Here is a 15,545-nt window from a genome sequence, read left to right as displayed (position 1 = left end):
CTTGAAACATTGTTCGGGCTTGTGGGGATTAGAATAAGTATTACCAACACATCACAGCCAACAAAGATGCCTCGGATTGAAAAATCCGAGTTATCATCGGACTCAAATCCTCGGACAAAATCTTTCCGAGGTTTTGATCCGAGGTATTATTTTGCGTCAAAAAATACCTCGAATCAAATCCTCGGACAAGACCTGTCCGAGGGTTTCCATCTGATGATGCCTCGGATTTTTCAATCCGAGGCATCTATGTTGGCGGTGCATCTATCCTCTGTACACTTAACTAGTTGACTGGGATTGGCGTGATAGTTGGATACAAGATGACTGGACTGAGTTAAAGAAGGAGTTACATATTCCTGTTCCTCCTCAGCCATTAACAATTCATTCTTCACCTTTTCAAAAGTAAGAGGCTGGATAACTCGATAAATGATATTCACAGTGATCTCATATCCGGGTTTCAGACTCTTAATTAAGGTACCAGCGACTTGTCCATCGGACATATCTCCTTTGAACTTCCAATAATCACGAAGTAAAGCTGAGAACTTATCAATGTGAACCTTCATGTTATCTGATCTGAGTTGTTTCATGTTTAATAAAGCTGATTCTACATTCTTCAACTTGGCCTCCGAGATACTGGAATGATACTCTTTAAGAAATTTCCATAACATATAAGGATCGTAAGTGATAGACATATCCTTAGTAACAGGATCTCTGACAGTTAAACTATCACGTGCTCGTTCACCGTTGACACCATCACATTTATTAAGTATCCAAGTCGTAAGTAGAAACCTAATTTTCTTATGTTTCTCCTCCGAAAGGGATGTATCTACGTGGTCCTTAATGTCTAAGTATGATTCATAACCTAAAGATTCAATTGATTCATGAATGACAAGATGCCAATAATTGTAATTTTCATCGTTTAAATCATTCTTGATATTGAACTTGCTAAGTAGATTTGTTGTTCGTTGAATAAACATTTGTAGGAGGGTTCAGGATTCGACATTGGTGGAGTTGTCTAAAGACATGATTGCCGAAGATGATTTATAAGATTTAGATGGAGATAACGGTAGATTAGAGGGTAGAACGAGGGGTTTTAAACCAGAAGTATGTTTGATAGTCTTATTGGATTTAACAGAGGCGTCAGAGGAAGTATCAGATGAAACAGATTCAGTGTCCGTTGGATTTATTGATTTGTCTTCCGATTGCATGAAGTGTTAATGACAAAGATAGTCGGATCGTGTATAGAGTCGATTAATATCGAGACTCCCGCTACCATGTGAAGAAGTGACGTTTGAGAGCGTTGAAGCTAACAGTTGGCTAAGCCGTGCAGAAAAAGACCACCTGGGGAAATCAGGTGTAGGTGAGTACAACGGCGCAAGCCAAAAACAGAGCTTCAACGAGCTTCTGAGAACTAAGAACACACCTGGGGAAATCAGGTGTAGGTGAGTACAACGGCGCAAGCCAAAAACAGAGCTTCAACGAGCTTCTGAGAACTAAGAACACACCTGTGCGTTTAGCAACAGGAAAAAGGTGATCAAGTGAGATTTGATAGGGAGAATGTAAGTAAAAATTAATAGTTTCTTTCCGATCATTGTAAAGCATGAATACTAACCCGGGGAAATCAGGTGTAGGTGAGTACAACGGCGCAAGCCAAAAACAGAGCTTCAACGAGCTTCTGAGAACTAAGAACACACCTGAATTCACACACACATTAGTACGAGAAATAAAAATGAAATAGTAGAGGAAAAGAGAAAACAGACAAACCTGTGCGTTTAGCAACAGGAAAAAGGTGATCAAGTGAGATTTGATAGGGAGAATGTAAGTAAAAATTAATCTGAAGGTCGACGATAAAATGTAAGTATGTGGTAAAACAAGTTGCAATAGTTTAAAGAGAAAGACCACTTACAGTTTCTTTCCGATGAGGAAAGAAACTGGGTGGTACAACTGTGGTCATTATATATCTAACTTAACTCGTAACTTGAACAAAGTGAACGCTCGGGCCATACTACTCAAATCTCAGGTCACAAGCGACCTATTCCCAAACAGTCACAAAAAGAAAAAGAAATTGTACAATTAATCCCAATCCATATCCTTCTCACTCTTCATTTCCAATTGTCATAACATAATAACTCCTAACTCATCGACCTGAAGGTCTTGACTCATCTTGAACGTAAATAGAAAGTTGTCACATATTTCTTCTCTCAGGAATGGAGACAACAAGGATGCAAATGTGGTATACTAATACCACGACAAGCTGTAGTTCTAATTACTAGGTCAGAGGTTTCTTCTTCAGATTGTTGTTCGAGATTGTTGCTCATCAGAGCTGTAGTTCTAACTACTAGGTCATATTCCAAGACTCCAAAAGCATTCATAGCTTTGATTTGGATGGACGGTCCAAGACTTTTTCAGAGTTAAGTTCAGTCGGATCTTGAGGTTGTTAGTGATGGTGTTGAGAGAGACCCAAGTACCACTTTGATGGTACACAGCACGCCAATACTCATCCAAATAGAGGCCAGGGTTCCCATCAAGTAGCTCAAGCATAAAGTCCCGGTCTTCATCGGTCAACTTGGTGTTCCTGCCAAGCTTCTCGTAATCATCGGGATTGTGAACCACCGCGGCAGTGCGTCGATAAAGCACGTGCCATTGTGAGATGGTGCGCGGGCTAACTGGTGATTTCAAGAGACGTTGTACGTTTGCAATTGTCTTGCCTTCTTGGAGGTATTGCACAGCTAAGACCTTCAGACCAGGGTCATACTTTCCAGGCTGTAACTTCTTGGCTAGGGGATGGCACAACATGTCAGCATAAATGTCAGTGGTGGTGAAGAAAGAAAACTAACGTACTTTGGCCCATGGGGTACAAATTGGGCAGTGGTGGTGGAATTGGCAATTGTCGTTTCCGAGGTGTCAAAAATAAGCGTAGGGGATTGGAGCCAATAGGGGGGCTCAAGTCAAAATATTTTACTACTTTTATCGTAAAAAACTTTTTTGAGCAGCAAATATACACAAATTTGTGTAAATCTGCTGCTCAGAAGGAGATCCGAAAGAAATTTTTACCGCCCTTTTTTACGAATTGGGAAAAGTTTTCACAGCACGGTATTGTAAAAAGCTTTCCCCAATTTTTTAAGAAAAGGCCGCAAATTTTTTGACTTGAGCCCCCTTAATACCCACGGGGCCCACATTGAGCCAGGTGGACCTTGTTGACCTAACCAAGCTGTGGTTAGAAGCATATGCTTATACATGTGCGCTGTATTGGCGCGTGGCGTTTCCAAAAAAGAGTTGTGGTTTTTTGTTCATGACACGAATTTCATGAACAGCCGTAAAACTGAAAAAATACCAGAGATGCTCATAGCTAGAGTAATTCAATAATTGGGACCAAAGATCTACTCAATCCTAATCCCGCAAACAAGTGATGATTGTGTTTATGATTGTCATCAAGGAAGTCAACTCCCAGCACTTCATATTCCATCTCGCTACATGCTAAGGCTTGCTCAAGATCAGACGGACTTGGTTCAAGTTAACTTTGAATTACCCGTCGTAGAGCTGGATTTTGAACCTGCTAGCTGATACCATGCCCATATCTATCATATCCATTCTGAACTTTTTTTTGAAATTTGACAAATTGCAACATTTTTTGATCAAGAAGGCTTCCTGGATATATTTGACGGGCTAAACTGCGCGCACTTTGAGCGAGAATTTCGCTGCAACAGCGCGCGCAGAGATTTCAAAACGACCGCCCGTCAGTCGGAAGTGCAGGTACACAAAGAGTCGTCCCCCTTCTTGCGCAATGTGGTGCGCGCCCTGTCCTCAGACCCGCTGCGCCCATCACCTGGAAAAGCCACACTCGATGGTGTCTCTACAAGTGCATAGCCTTATCTGGCCCTCATGTGTAGCTTCATTTATTTACAGACTCGTCTACAATTGAAAAAGCCGATCACAAAACATAGGCTTCGAAGGAAGAAAGTAAAAAGGCAGTGAAGTATAAACGAAAGGAAACATCGATCTATCTCAATATATAGGTGCCTCAGACTGATCACAGGATGTCTCTAACTAGATCGGGCAAAAAAAATCCAAAAGATGTATCTCGGCAAGTTGTACATCTTAGAGATAATAAGATAACATCTATAAGATTACTTGCGATACCACAAGACTCCCTTTCGACTTCTTCTCATCTTACGCTGTAATTGAAGCATACCGTAGAGTAGAGCTTCTGCAGTGGGTGGACATCCAGGTACGTACCTATAAAACCATAGAGAACGTAAATCACAAAACAAAAGACACAGGGCCAGGCTGAAAGGACTCACAAATCAACAGGTACGATCCTATCACAACCACGTACAACCGAATAAGAATAATGATAATAACCACCACCATTGGCACAACTACCCATACTGATCACCCATCGAGGTTCCGGCATTTGATCATATACCTTTCGTAGAGCAGGTGCCATTTTGTTGGTCAATGTTCCAGCTACAATCATGATATCAGATTGTCGAGGTGAAGCTCTGAAGACGACTCCAAGACGATCTTGATCGTATCGAGCAGCGGCCATGTGCATCATCTCTACGGCGCAACATGCTAATCCAAAAGTCTATTCGTGTGAAACCAAAGACAAAGATGATCTCAGAGTTCAGAAAGTGAGGACAACAGGAGAAGATATACTTACCATTGGCCACATTGAACCTTGTCGACCCCAGTTAACGATCTTATCGATCGTACTTAGGACATATTCCGCACCGTTTCCTAAAAAGTATCGTATTTATCAGATGGACAACGAAGGTGATCCAATTTAATGTGAGGACGACTTTGACTGACGTGGTGTTTCGAGACTGAGTTGATTACTCCCTTGTCTAGCTAAATCGAATGCAGGAGAATAAGGAGAAGGAGTAGATGCGATAGTCGGGGACTTGATCGAAGTAGTAGTTGAGAATGATTTCTTCAAAATAGATTTATCCTCTGAATAAAATTACATTCAAAGATCCCGAAGGAAAGGTTATGTATTCAGTGCATGATACTAGTGGTGGCTCGAAAACTTCAAAATCGGAGATTGGAAGCACACCAGATAAGGTTTCATCCTTTTTGAAGGAGAGAGGAGCCGAAGAAGTGGATGAGGTGGTCATAAAATGCCGACCGCTTAATGCTCGAGATTGAAGTGGTCCAAGAGCCTTGCTGCTAACCGATATGCCGGCTATGAATAAGTTTGTCAAATTAGTAACTCCATTGAGAAAATAAGATCCAATGAACCATATACGAACAGCAAGCTGAGCGTGCCCATAGACTGGAGGACATGATATCTTGATTCGAGGTTGAGGATTGAAGGATATGTTGGATGGTAAGGTAAGGAGACGGATAAAGTAGGGTTTCCGCTGTTGACCGTGAAGCTCGATTTCCAAAGTCGAATTGTCAAGAATAGGATTAAGCTTGATTGGTCAGTTTACATATAAGAATACAGCTTTATAGTCAGTGATCGATATGTATGTGACTGTTGAGTGAAACTACAGCTTATTGACAAAACACACACTTCATCCAAAAATGATGCTCAGCTTATCCACATCGTGCTCAGCCTATTCACACCATGGCTACTGAATCTTTCGTCACCCTTCTATTATTTGCATCTGCCCGGGATGCTATCCCCGATGAACCTCAATCGCTGGAGCTCCCCCTGCCTCACGTCGAATATGAAACGAGCTCTACAGTGAAGACTGTACGAGAGTCTCTGAAAACTCTTGCATTGTCAAATGGATGGGTAAAATTTCTCGTAAGATCAGTGATTCTAGCTCGTTTGGAATTTTATGTGCTGAAATGTTTTTTTGCAGGATGTACTCGATCGATCATTATTCGCTGTAGATGACCAGATGGCTCCGCTGGAACAGGAAGCCAACATTGCCGTTCATGCCCATCATCTCTTGGCTGTCATCCCTCCTGTCAGCGGAGGTTGATCTCCTTGATCACTGTATCAATCACCGGAGTAATTTATTATCTGAGTTCCGCATCTTAAGAAGTAATTCCAACATCACCTTCAGGCTTCACATCAATCATTTTTGGATCACAACCTCCAGTGCAGGATGACATATGAAGGAGCCATTGTATGATTTGGCAAATCAAATATCTAGTAATACTGATTCATATTTATATGACGTCTTGTAGCATCGCTGTCCTTTGATCTCATGTAACACTGATGAAATATGGTAAATTATTTCCCAAAGATAGAGACTGAATCCAAGCACTTTGACCTGCAGTATAGCGCATCCCCTAGATGTGAAAACAACAGGCACCGCATAATTTTTCTTCCTTGAAGACAAAAGTAAAGGTTTAAAGACCATATTGGGTAAACATTTCTGTTTTTTCCTTGGTAGTTGCTATTCTGTTCTTTGTCCAAAAGAATCTTGTTCAACTAGCTAGTGGTAGGGCAACAGGGGGTGCTTGCCTTCTGACCTAACACCAACTTCATTTCTTGCAACATCACAATTGACAAATGACTTGTTTTGCCTCAAGATGATTTAACTTTGTTTGAGCTTGTCTGAATTGACATAATATGATTATTGCTGTCATTTGCTGTGAACATTCAGGTTTGAATACATGATCAGGGAATTGGTATCAATTAATTTGAGTATTGGTATGATGAATATGCAAATTTGAGAAAGAAGATCAATCATTTAATCTTTGTATCAAGGTTCTAATCGGATGAAGACAATCGAAATGAATGAATGATACAAAAAACCTTCGGTATTTCATGTTTGAACCCATAGTCTTTAATTTTTGAAGCAGCATCTGATTCCAAGTGTTGAAAAAGTTGAATCACATCATCTTTGAAAGACATCAAGCTCAGTTGAGCTTAAAAGTGTTGCGATCAACTGGAGCGCACGAGAATGAAATGGAAAGGGTGGTTTCAATTTCATAAGTAACACACACAACATGAAGGAAAAAGAAAATACATACCTGGAGCGCACGAGAATGAAATGGAAAGGGTGAGGAAAAGAGACCCTTTCCTAGTGCAGCTCCAGGTTGTATATATACACAACACTACTACGTAACAAACATTTGTTAGTTATGTAAGAACTAGAGGATTCACATGATCCGTCATGAGAGATAAAAGAAAACAATGGACAAGAAGCAGTAGATGGAAAGCACACATGACAGATGACATAAGGAGTACGAGAGGAGTTCATCATGAGACATCAAGTATTTCAACACCCCCCCTTGCGTCCAGCTAGCTTCATCAAACAAATATCATAAGATAGCATAAAGAAAGAGAAAGAGAGTTTAAAGAAAAGAAAAAAAAACAAAAAAAAAAAAGGAAAAAGAAAGAGACAAAATTAGACCAGACCAAACATGGCTCTGTGACGCTCGAGCAAGACACGTGGTAGAGGCTTGGTAAGCATGTCTGCCAACATGTCCTTAGAGGATACATGTAATATAGTCACATCCTCATTCTTTACACACTCTCGGACAAAGTGGAATCGAGCGTGAATATGTTTAGTCCTCGAGTGGTGCTGAGGATTTTTCGCAAGAGCCTCCGCGCCTTCGTTGTCAACATGAAGAGGTATTGCTGATGGGGTTCTTATGTTTAGTTCAAACCGAAGATGTTTAAACCACATAGCTTCCCTACACGAGTCAGACATTGCTTTGTACTCGGCTTCGGTGGTCTGTTTCCGTGATTTCCACGAGATTGGACCATGCCCAAAACGAAAGGTGTAACCGGTAGTAGACCGACGATCGTGTCGATCCTCAGCCCAATCCGAATCCGAGTAGCCTGAGAAAGTAGCAGATCCACCCAGACAGAGTCGTAAATCGACCGTCCACGAGAGGTATCGAAGAACACGCAGACCTGCAGCCCAATGAGAGGCTGATGGGTCACGGAGATATTGAGATAAGCGGTTGACGGCGAATGAGACATCTGGTCTGGTGCATTGTGCAACCCAAAGTAGAGCACCAACCAGACTCAAATAGTGACCAGGTGAGGGTTCTTCCCCTACAGCTCGAGGAGTGAGATCTTTGAAAGCGGAATCAGTAGGTGTTTTGACCGAGATAGAGTCAGACGGTAAGAATCTGTTCATGAGTTCTCGTATGTAGTGTGACTGAGAGATAAAAACCTTTCGTGCAGGAACATCACGACTGATATCGAGAGAGAGGAAATGAGTTAGTTCTTTGTTTGACAATATTTCAAACTTCTTGGAGATGGCATTGATGATTTCTTGCACAAATGAGTCTTCACCGACAATCGCCAGATCATCGACATGAGCAGTAAGAGCTCCCACAAGCTTGCCATCAACCAAACGAAAATAGAGAGTAGGATCGTATTTGGATTGCGTGAGATTGAGAGTGATGAGAATCCTGTGCAGTTCCGCATTCCACAGCCTAGGTGACTGTTTCAGGCCGTACAGAGAGCGTTGGAGTTCACAAACCCAATCAGGATGCTCAGGATCTTCATACCCCTGCGGTTGGGTCATGTATATTGATTCTGTGAGAAGAGAATTGAGAAATGCCGACTTTATATCAATCTGCCTGCCTACCAACTTCTTGCATGCGAGAAGAGAGAAAACGAGTTGAAGAGTCTCCATCCGAGTAGTCGGGGAGAACACTTCAGAGTAATCTATTCCGTGAACCTGAGAGTAGCCCATAGCGACTAATCGAGCTTTGAGCTTGTCAAGAGATCCATCAATGTTTTTCTTGACTTTAAACACCCACTTAGACTTAATGATTTTCCGCTTGGCGGGACGTGGTACAAGTTTCCACGTACCCATTCCGATGAGAGTGGAGAATTCACTGTCAGCAGCTTTTAACCACTTCGACTTGTTGGGAGAGCAAAGTAACTGTTTCCACGTTCGAGGAGTATCAATAGATGCAGTTTCATCTGTTACTAAACCTGCCCAGTTGCCAAATCGATCGGGAGGTTTCGTTGAACGACCAGAACGACGAGTAGGAGGACCAGGTTGTTTGACTGACTTCTTGATAGATGCCTTAACAGGCTTGGTTGAGTTGTCTGGGACAGATGGCTGACTGGAAGATTCTTCCATTGGAAGAGGCGAGGGCGACAAAGTAGGAGGTTCTGCTTGAGACGAGGGTGTTTCCGGAATTATTTTGGGCACAGTTGGTATTGAGGGCTCAGCAGGAAGTGGCATGCGTTCTTGTGGTGCATCTTCTGAGGAGGATGATGGACTGTTTATCCGGGGTGAGCTACCAGGTGAATCTGACGAGATAGTTATTGCTTTAGGAGATGATATTGGTGAAACAGCAGGTGTTACAACAGGCGTAGGAGCAGGTGTTCGAATAGGTCTGCAACGAGGAGCGTGTATAGAGTTGGAAAGACGTCTTTCGCGAAGCGCGCGACGCTGTCCTTCCGTTAGAGATGGAGAGGGAGAAGACACGTAATCACTCGGCCAGGGAATATCAGCTTCAATGGACGGGGGAGAGCAAGAAATAGTTGAGGAGTAAGGAAAGATATCATGACAAAACAGGACATCTCTCGATTTGACAACTTTTCGATGTCTGAGATCCCACAATCTGTACCCGTTCCCATCTGACAGATATGACAATAGTACAGCAGCTTGAGCTTTTTGGTCTAGTTTCTTCCTGTTTGCTTCAGGAACTTTGTAATAAGCTTGACACCCAAAAGGAAACAGGGTGGAGATAGATGGGTCAGGTAGAGATAGGATTGAATTTGGAGAGTGGAATCCAGCCGGCGTATAACACGGTATGGAGTTAAGAGTGTGTGTGAGGTAACGAAGAGCATCAGCCCAAAAAGTCTTTGGCATTCCTGACGTAACAAGTGAACATCGCAGATGATTCCCTATAGTTCTGTTTGAACGCTCAGAGACACCGTTGAGTTCCGGAGAATGTGGAGGGCCAGGATTGTGTGTAATGCCTTTGTCGATGATGTAGGCTTGCATTTCTTTACCAAGATACTCGCCACCGTTATCGGTACGTAAGGACTTAACATTGAATGAAGTGAGATTACAGAAAACAGCACAGAAATTCTTGAAACACATAAAGACTTCCGACTTGAGTTTGAGAGGATAGATGACAGTGTACTTGGAATAGTCATCGATAAAAGTAACAAAGTACCTGAACCCCTCACGAGATGGTGTTTCAAAACTAGCTACATCAGAGTGAATTAGATCCCCGGGATGAATTGAGCGATAAGGAGATCTAGAGTGAAAGCTCATTCGCGACATTTTACTTTTAACGCAAATATCGCACTGTTGAACCTCGATTTCATTCAAAATTGACGGTTTTACATCATGAGTCTTCAGGACGGCTTTCAATGGACAAAGACCTATATGGCCTAGTCGACAGTGCCAATCAAATAAGCTAATGTCAGCTTTACTTGAGAAGCATGAGATAGAGGGAGAGGTGTCAACTTTTTCAGGAAGATAGTATAGGTTTCCTCTTCTAACACCGTTTCCTACTGGTAAGGAGTCCGAGAGATTATCGGTCGATCAATGAATGCGGCATCCGTCTTTGGTAAATACCACCGAAAAACCATCATCGCAGAGAGACGAAACAGAAAGTAATGGTTCTTGCAGATCGGGGACAAAGAGTGATTTGTGACCGATTGAACCTGATATGCCGAGTTGAGCCGTGCCAGAGTGGGTAGCATAAATTACCGAGTTGTCTGCCAAGTGGATAGACCTCGTAGCAGGAGTAAGTCCCGAGAGAGATGAAGAGTTTGGTGTCATGGTTGATGAACACCCAGAATCGATATTCCACTCTTTGAGACGGGATATCCTCGCAACATCAACCAATGCAAACTTAGCTTGTGCAGGGCTTTCGTTTTCTGATTCAGATTCACTAAAACCTAGCGAGACAACAGAGGTTTTACCGGCTTTTGACGATTGAGGCTGAGGTCGAGAGTGAGAAGAGACTTTAGAGCCTGACGGAGTCGTCATAGATTTACGCTCCTCCAGAATCTTGTCCAACACCCAGCAGTGATTAACATCATGATTCGTTCGTTTACAAAAGGAGCAGAATTTAGCGTTCTTAAGTTTGCGGTTGGTCTGACACTGATCTAATGATGCGGTTTTGTAGGATGGAGTCGAGGATGAGTGAGATTTGAAAGCCTTTGAAACAGATACGTGTCCTGATGCATTTCGTCGATTTTGTTTGTTTTTGAGTGCACGAATGACGGAAACGGAATCGGTAGTCTTCTGCTGCATTAGCGGAGTTACCACGTGCGCCCAATCATCGGGCAACGAGTTGATAAGAGAGGTCGTGTAAATATCATCGGCAGTAAGAGGCTGATCTTCCGTGATAAGAGATGCGAGTTTTTCAAACAACCGATTCATCGATTGCAGATGTGTATCTAAGTCCATTTCTCCCATTTTGGAGGTGACGAGAGAGTTGAGTACAATCATTCTACCACCCGAGGTTGAGTCTTCATGTGCAAGGCGCAAGGCCTTCCACATGGCGGCGGCGTTGTTTTGATGCGGCTTAAGATATTGATAATTCACATCTTCTACCGCGCGACTGATGAGGGTACAGACACGAGCATTGTCATCCTCCCATGTCGACGGCCTAGCTTTCACATCCGTCTCTTTGAGAACATAAGTCAACTTAGCATCCACAAAGTAGAGCTCAAGAGCGAACTCCCAGTCGAGATAATTCGAGTTCTCGCCAGGTGGTTGCAGAGCAGTGATACCGGATAGTTTGTTAGAACGATCATCCAAAGAGCCTAACGAGGCCATGATTGAAGTAGTATAACGAGATAAAGAGGGATAGAGATCGAATGAAGACGGTGGATAACGTGTGGTTGTGTATAAAATAGGAAAATCCAGCGTGGATATGAGGAGGTTGTGGTGTGTAAGAGATTTGTATTGGAGTATTCGAGAGAAGATGATTTAGGTTGTGGAGAAGAGAAACAGAGCTAAAAAAATGCACTGGTGTACTGTGTACCCAGGGACCCTTATAGTGTGGCGCAATTTACAGATTAAAGATTTTAAAAAAAACTTGAATCGAGATCTAGCAGTTGGTAGAGATGGGTCTCATAACCTGTTGCGATCAACTGGAGCGCACGAGAATGAAATGGAAAGGGTGGTTTCAATTTCATAAGTAACACACACAACATGAAGGAAAAAGAAAATACATACCTGGAGCGCACGAGAATGAAATGGAAAGGGTGAGGAAAAGAGACCCTTTCCTAGTGCAGCTCCAGGTTGTATATATACACAACACTACTACGTAACAAACATTTGTTAGTTATGTAAGAACTAGAGGAGTCACATGATCCGTCATGAGAGATAAAAGAAAACAATAGACAAGAAGCAGTAGATGGAAAGCACACATGACAGATGACATAAGGAGTACGAGAGGAGTTCATCATGAGACATCAAGTAGTTCAACAAAAAGGTCATTAGCAAAGTCTTTCAATGATATTCTTTTTGATATTGAAATTTAGAAAATGTGCCAACCGTTGCTATGATGTACACTATGATAGCTGATCATAGTGGTACCCTCGCATCGATATCCAAAAGCAATTGTGGTCCCTATGTACCTCCTGGATATATGTAGTTTGGATACCAATGCGCAGTGGTTTCCGGGGATAGGGTCAAAGTGACGCCGGAAACAGACCCAAAAGGTGATAAGAGCTCCATCCTGCTCCATCTCGGCTTCGCGCAAGCGTTGTTGTTCAACCCTTGCGCCTCGGATGTACGGAAAGCACGAGAGAAAATCGGTCCAAGTTGGGCAACGGACTTGCCTTTGTAGTGTTACAATAGGTTACAATCTGCGTTGCGAGAACCTCTTGAGTTTGTAAAAACAAACCATGTTCTTTCTTTATAATCTTTACCACAACTGTTTGATCTACCTCTTTCTGCCACACTAATTTAAGAAACTTCTCCAATGATGTTTGCAAATAACTAATCAGTTTTGCACTTGGTGAACATATCATACCATCATCAACACGAATCCAAACAATTGCTATCTCCCCTTGCAATTTAAACATAAATTGATTGATCATTTACTGTTACAGAATATTTGCATCCAAATTTTGGTAATTAGAGGTGCAATGAGATGCTACCGGGCGCTCTGTAGCCCCCTGTTGCTACACACTGCCAGCATTAAAGAGGTTCCCAATGGGAAAATGGGTCCTAGGGACCAGATTCCCCTTCTGTTACTGTTACACAGCTTCATGAATATTTCATGAGGAGCCATTGTGATGTATGTATGTACAGCCGTTTCAAGGAAGGTTGACAACTTTTTCTTGAAGAAAGCTGTCTCTGTGGCAGGTAAACACTGAGAAAAAACTTGATTACAGGTGTAATCATTTCTGTATTTTTTCAATTAGCGGAGAGACAAAACCAAGTGAGAGAAAAAACCCAGGTTTTGCATATTGACAAGATTTTCAAGAGAATTGATCTTTGTTGAAACAGCTGTAATCAATTTTTAAAAATGCAGGTCTCAATCTGAACAAAGTTACAGGATGCATTACATGTGATTTGGTTATCCAGATGACACATGACTGAGCGGAACTATATGTAGCTAATAGCTGAGGATTTATTCAAATGTTTGCACATATGTAGCATATGCTTTATGGCTCAGTTGTGCAGTGCAAGATGATTCAATGTCCCATTCTACGTGCAATGAGATTCCAGCCTAGGCCAGAGAACCTCTTTAATGGTGGCAATGATGGTAGGTAATGTCTACTTTGTACTACCTTTGGACCAGCCAAAAAAAATCGATTTTGAAATCACAAATGAGTATCAATGACTACCTTGGAAGTTAATAACTAGAGAAGTACAATTGTGATGAAAGAGATGGTACATGTCACACAACTTCTATTTACATCAGTTATATTATGTAACTTGTATTTATTAGTCCCTCATCTGACAAACTCTTTAAGAGCATCTCCAACGCAGGTTGGTAAACATAACAAATCGGACACACATGTTGTCAGCCCTGGGTACATACACATGTACCCAAATACTAACTTGTAAATATAACTATTACTTATAAAACTCAATTACATGTACATATATCTTAGAAACATATGTAACATGTATTGACATATGTATAAAACACTAATTACATATGTAAGTACTCAAGAACTAATATGTAACATATAAGATTGCATACAAAAACAATAGTAACATCTCATAACTCAGTATCAAGAGTTAAAAATGCTTATATTGCATGCAGCACTTAATGATTACTGAACATAACATCAAGTGTAATTATTTATAAAAATAATAAACATAATAATTATGAACCTAATATTGCAACACTTGTGTATATCACAATATTAGGTTTAGAGAGCTGAATATATAAACCAAAACTCAGTTCATCCTCAGAGGAAAAACTAAGTTCATACATACCACTTTCTAAAGAACCATCAAGAGTTCAATTAGGATAATAATGAAGAGTATTACAAATAGTAATACTAGTGATTCATTCTATTCCCCTTGATCTTTCCTGACTAGATCCTAGTAAGTTATACACTTCACTTCTAGATCCCCTACTTCCCCTAAGTAGTTCAATACTAGGTTGGTGACCTCTAAGACAATAACCAATTAGGTTGGTGACCTCCAAGAGATAACCGAGATAGTGATCTTCATAATCACTCTTGATCCTGTTACTGAAAGGATACTGGAGAACTTTGGGATCCAGTTTTCATTGTTATAGTAACTTATAAATCAAAACCTCTTCTTTAAGAGTCAACTAACTGTACTCTGCCAGGATTTGTCCCAGCAGACTCTTAGTTGTTAACCTCCCATCCTATCTTACCCTTTCTCATCATCCTCTCCTTCCTTTGTACCTAGTTTAACAACTGAAATATAATAATACTTATTATACTTCATCTTAAACTACTCCCAGTGCCACCTTTTAGTGAGTGTAGCCTCCTTCAAAAGAGTCACTACCCTCACACACGTAAGCTGTATGTTACATTTACTGGCCTTGGCACTGCCAACATAGATGCCTCGGGTTGCGGAATCCGAGGCATCATTGGAGGTAAAACCTCGGACAAGGTCTGTCCGAGGTTTTTGTCCGAGGTAATCTTCTGCGCTGGGAATTGCCTCGGATCAAAACCTCGGACAGCTTCTGTCGGAGGTTGGTGATCCGATAATACCTCGGATAAATATGTTGGCGGTGTGGTCACAAAACAACCATCCAGTGTGGTCTGAATAGTTGACAGCTCACCATGTGTGTGAGTTTGAATCTTCAGCAAAATGCCTTTCACATGGTCGGTACTCCAAATATGAAATACCAACTGAACTTTTACAGCAAGCTGTATTGGCCGAGTATTGGACAGGCATTTGGCACATGTGTCCTATCTTCTCATTGTCCAACCAATTGATGGCTATTTGGTGGTTGGATGAGGTGAGGGTTTGGCAACTTGGGCAGCTCAAAATGACTCAAAAATTTCTACCTCATGTGCGCGTTGGATGCAACAAAGCTGAAAATGAAATCCAGCTGTCATAATTTTTCCAGCAATCTTTTTTTGGGTCTGTATTTGGTTTTCAGAACAGGTCCGCGTTGGGGATGCTCTAATCAATAGGAAAGGACTTTGGCTACATTCCTTCATCTTCTTTTCCAATCTGTGAAAATAGATCATAACA

The 15,545-nt window shown here is 41.6% G+C and overlaps 3 protein-coding genes across 3 annotated transcripts; 1 reads left to right on the top strand and 2 right to left on the bottom strand.

Annotated features, from left to right (window-relative positions):
* Positions 1-206: 206 nt before the first annotated feature.
* MELLADRAFT_56929 (uncharacterized protein) lies at positions 207-1,578 on the bottom strand (the record flags this gene model as incomplete). The annotated part of the gene is made up of 1 exon (XM_007413326.1): positions 207-1,578. One exon carries the CDS (start codon positions 972-974, stop codon positions 231-233), a length of 744 nt encoding a protein of 247 aa, XP_007413388.1.
* Positions 1,579-3,829: 2,251 nt separating this feature from the next.
* Positions 3,830-5,349, bottom strand: MELLADRAFT_78587 (uncharacterized protein; the record flags this gene model as incomplete). Its single annotated transcript, XM_007413325.1, has 6 exons — positions 3,830-4,233; positions 4,299-4,585; positions 4,661-4,737; positions 4,810-4,950; positions 5,054-5,182; positions 5,250-5,349. 6 exons carry the CDS (start codon positions 5,281-5,283, stop codon positions 4,125-4,127), a joined length of 777 nt encoding a protein of 258 aa, XP_007413387.1.
* A 220-nt stretch (positions 5,350-5,569) lies between these two features.
* On the top strand, positions 5,570-6,086 carry MELLADRAFT_109385 (uncharacterized protein; the record flags this gene model as incomplete). The annotated part of the gene is made up of 3 exons (XM_007413428.1): positions 5,570-5,752; positions 5,811-5,918; positions 6,054-6,086. The coding sequence occupies 3 exons, from the start codon at positions 5,570-5,572 to the stop codon at positions 6,084-6,086; spliced, it is 324 nt and encodes a 107-aa protein (XP_007413490.1).
* Between the last annotated feature and the right edge of the window lie 9,459 nt (positions 6,087-15,545).

The sequence above is a fragment of the Melampsora larici-populina genome (assembly GCF_000204055.1).
Source record: "Melampsora larici-populina 98AG31 unplaced genomic scaffold MELLAscaffold_36, whole genome shotgun sequence".
Lineage (NCBI taxonomy): Eukaryota > Fungi > Basidiomycota > Pucciniomycetes > Pucciniales > Melampsoraceae > Melampsora > Melampsora laricis-populina.
This window is presented reverse-complemented; position numbering and strand designations above follow the sequence as displayed.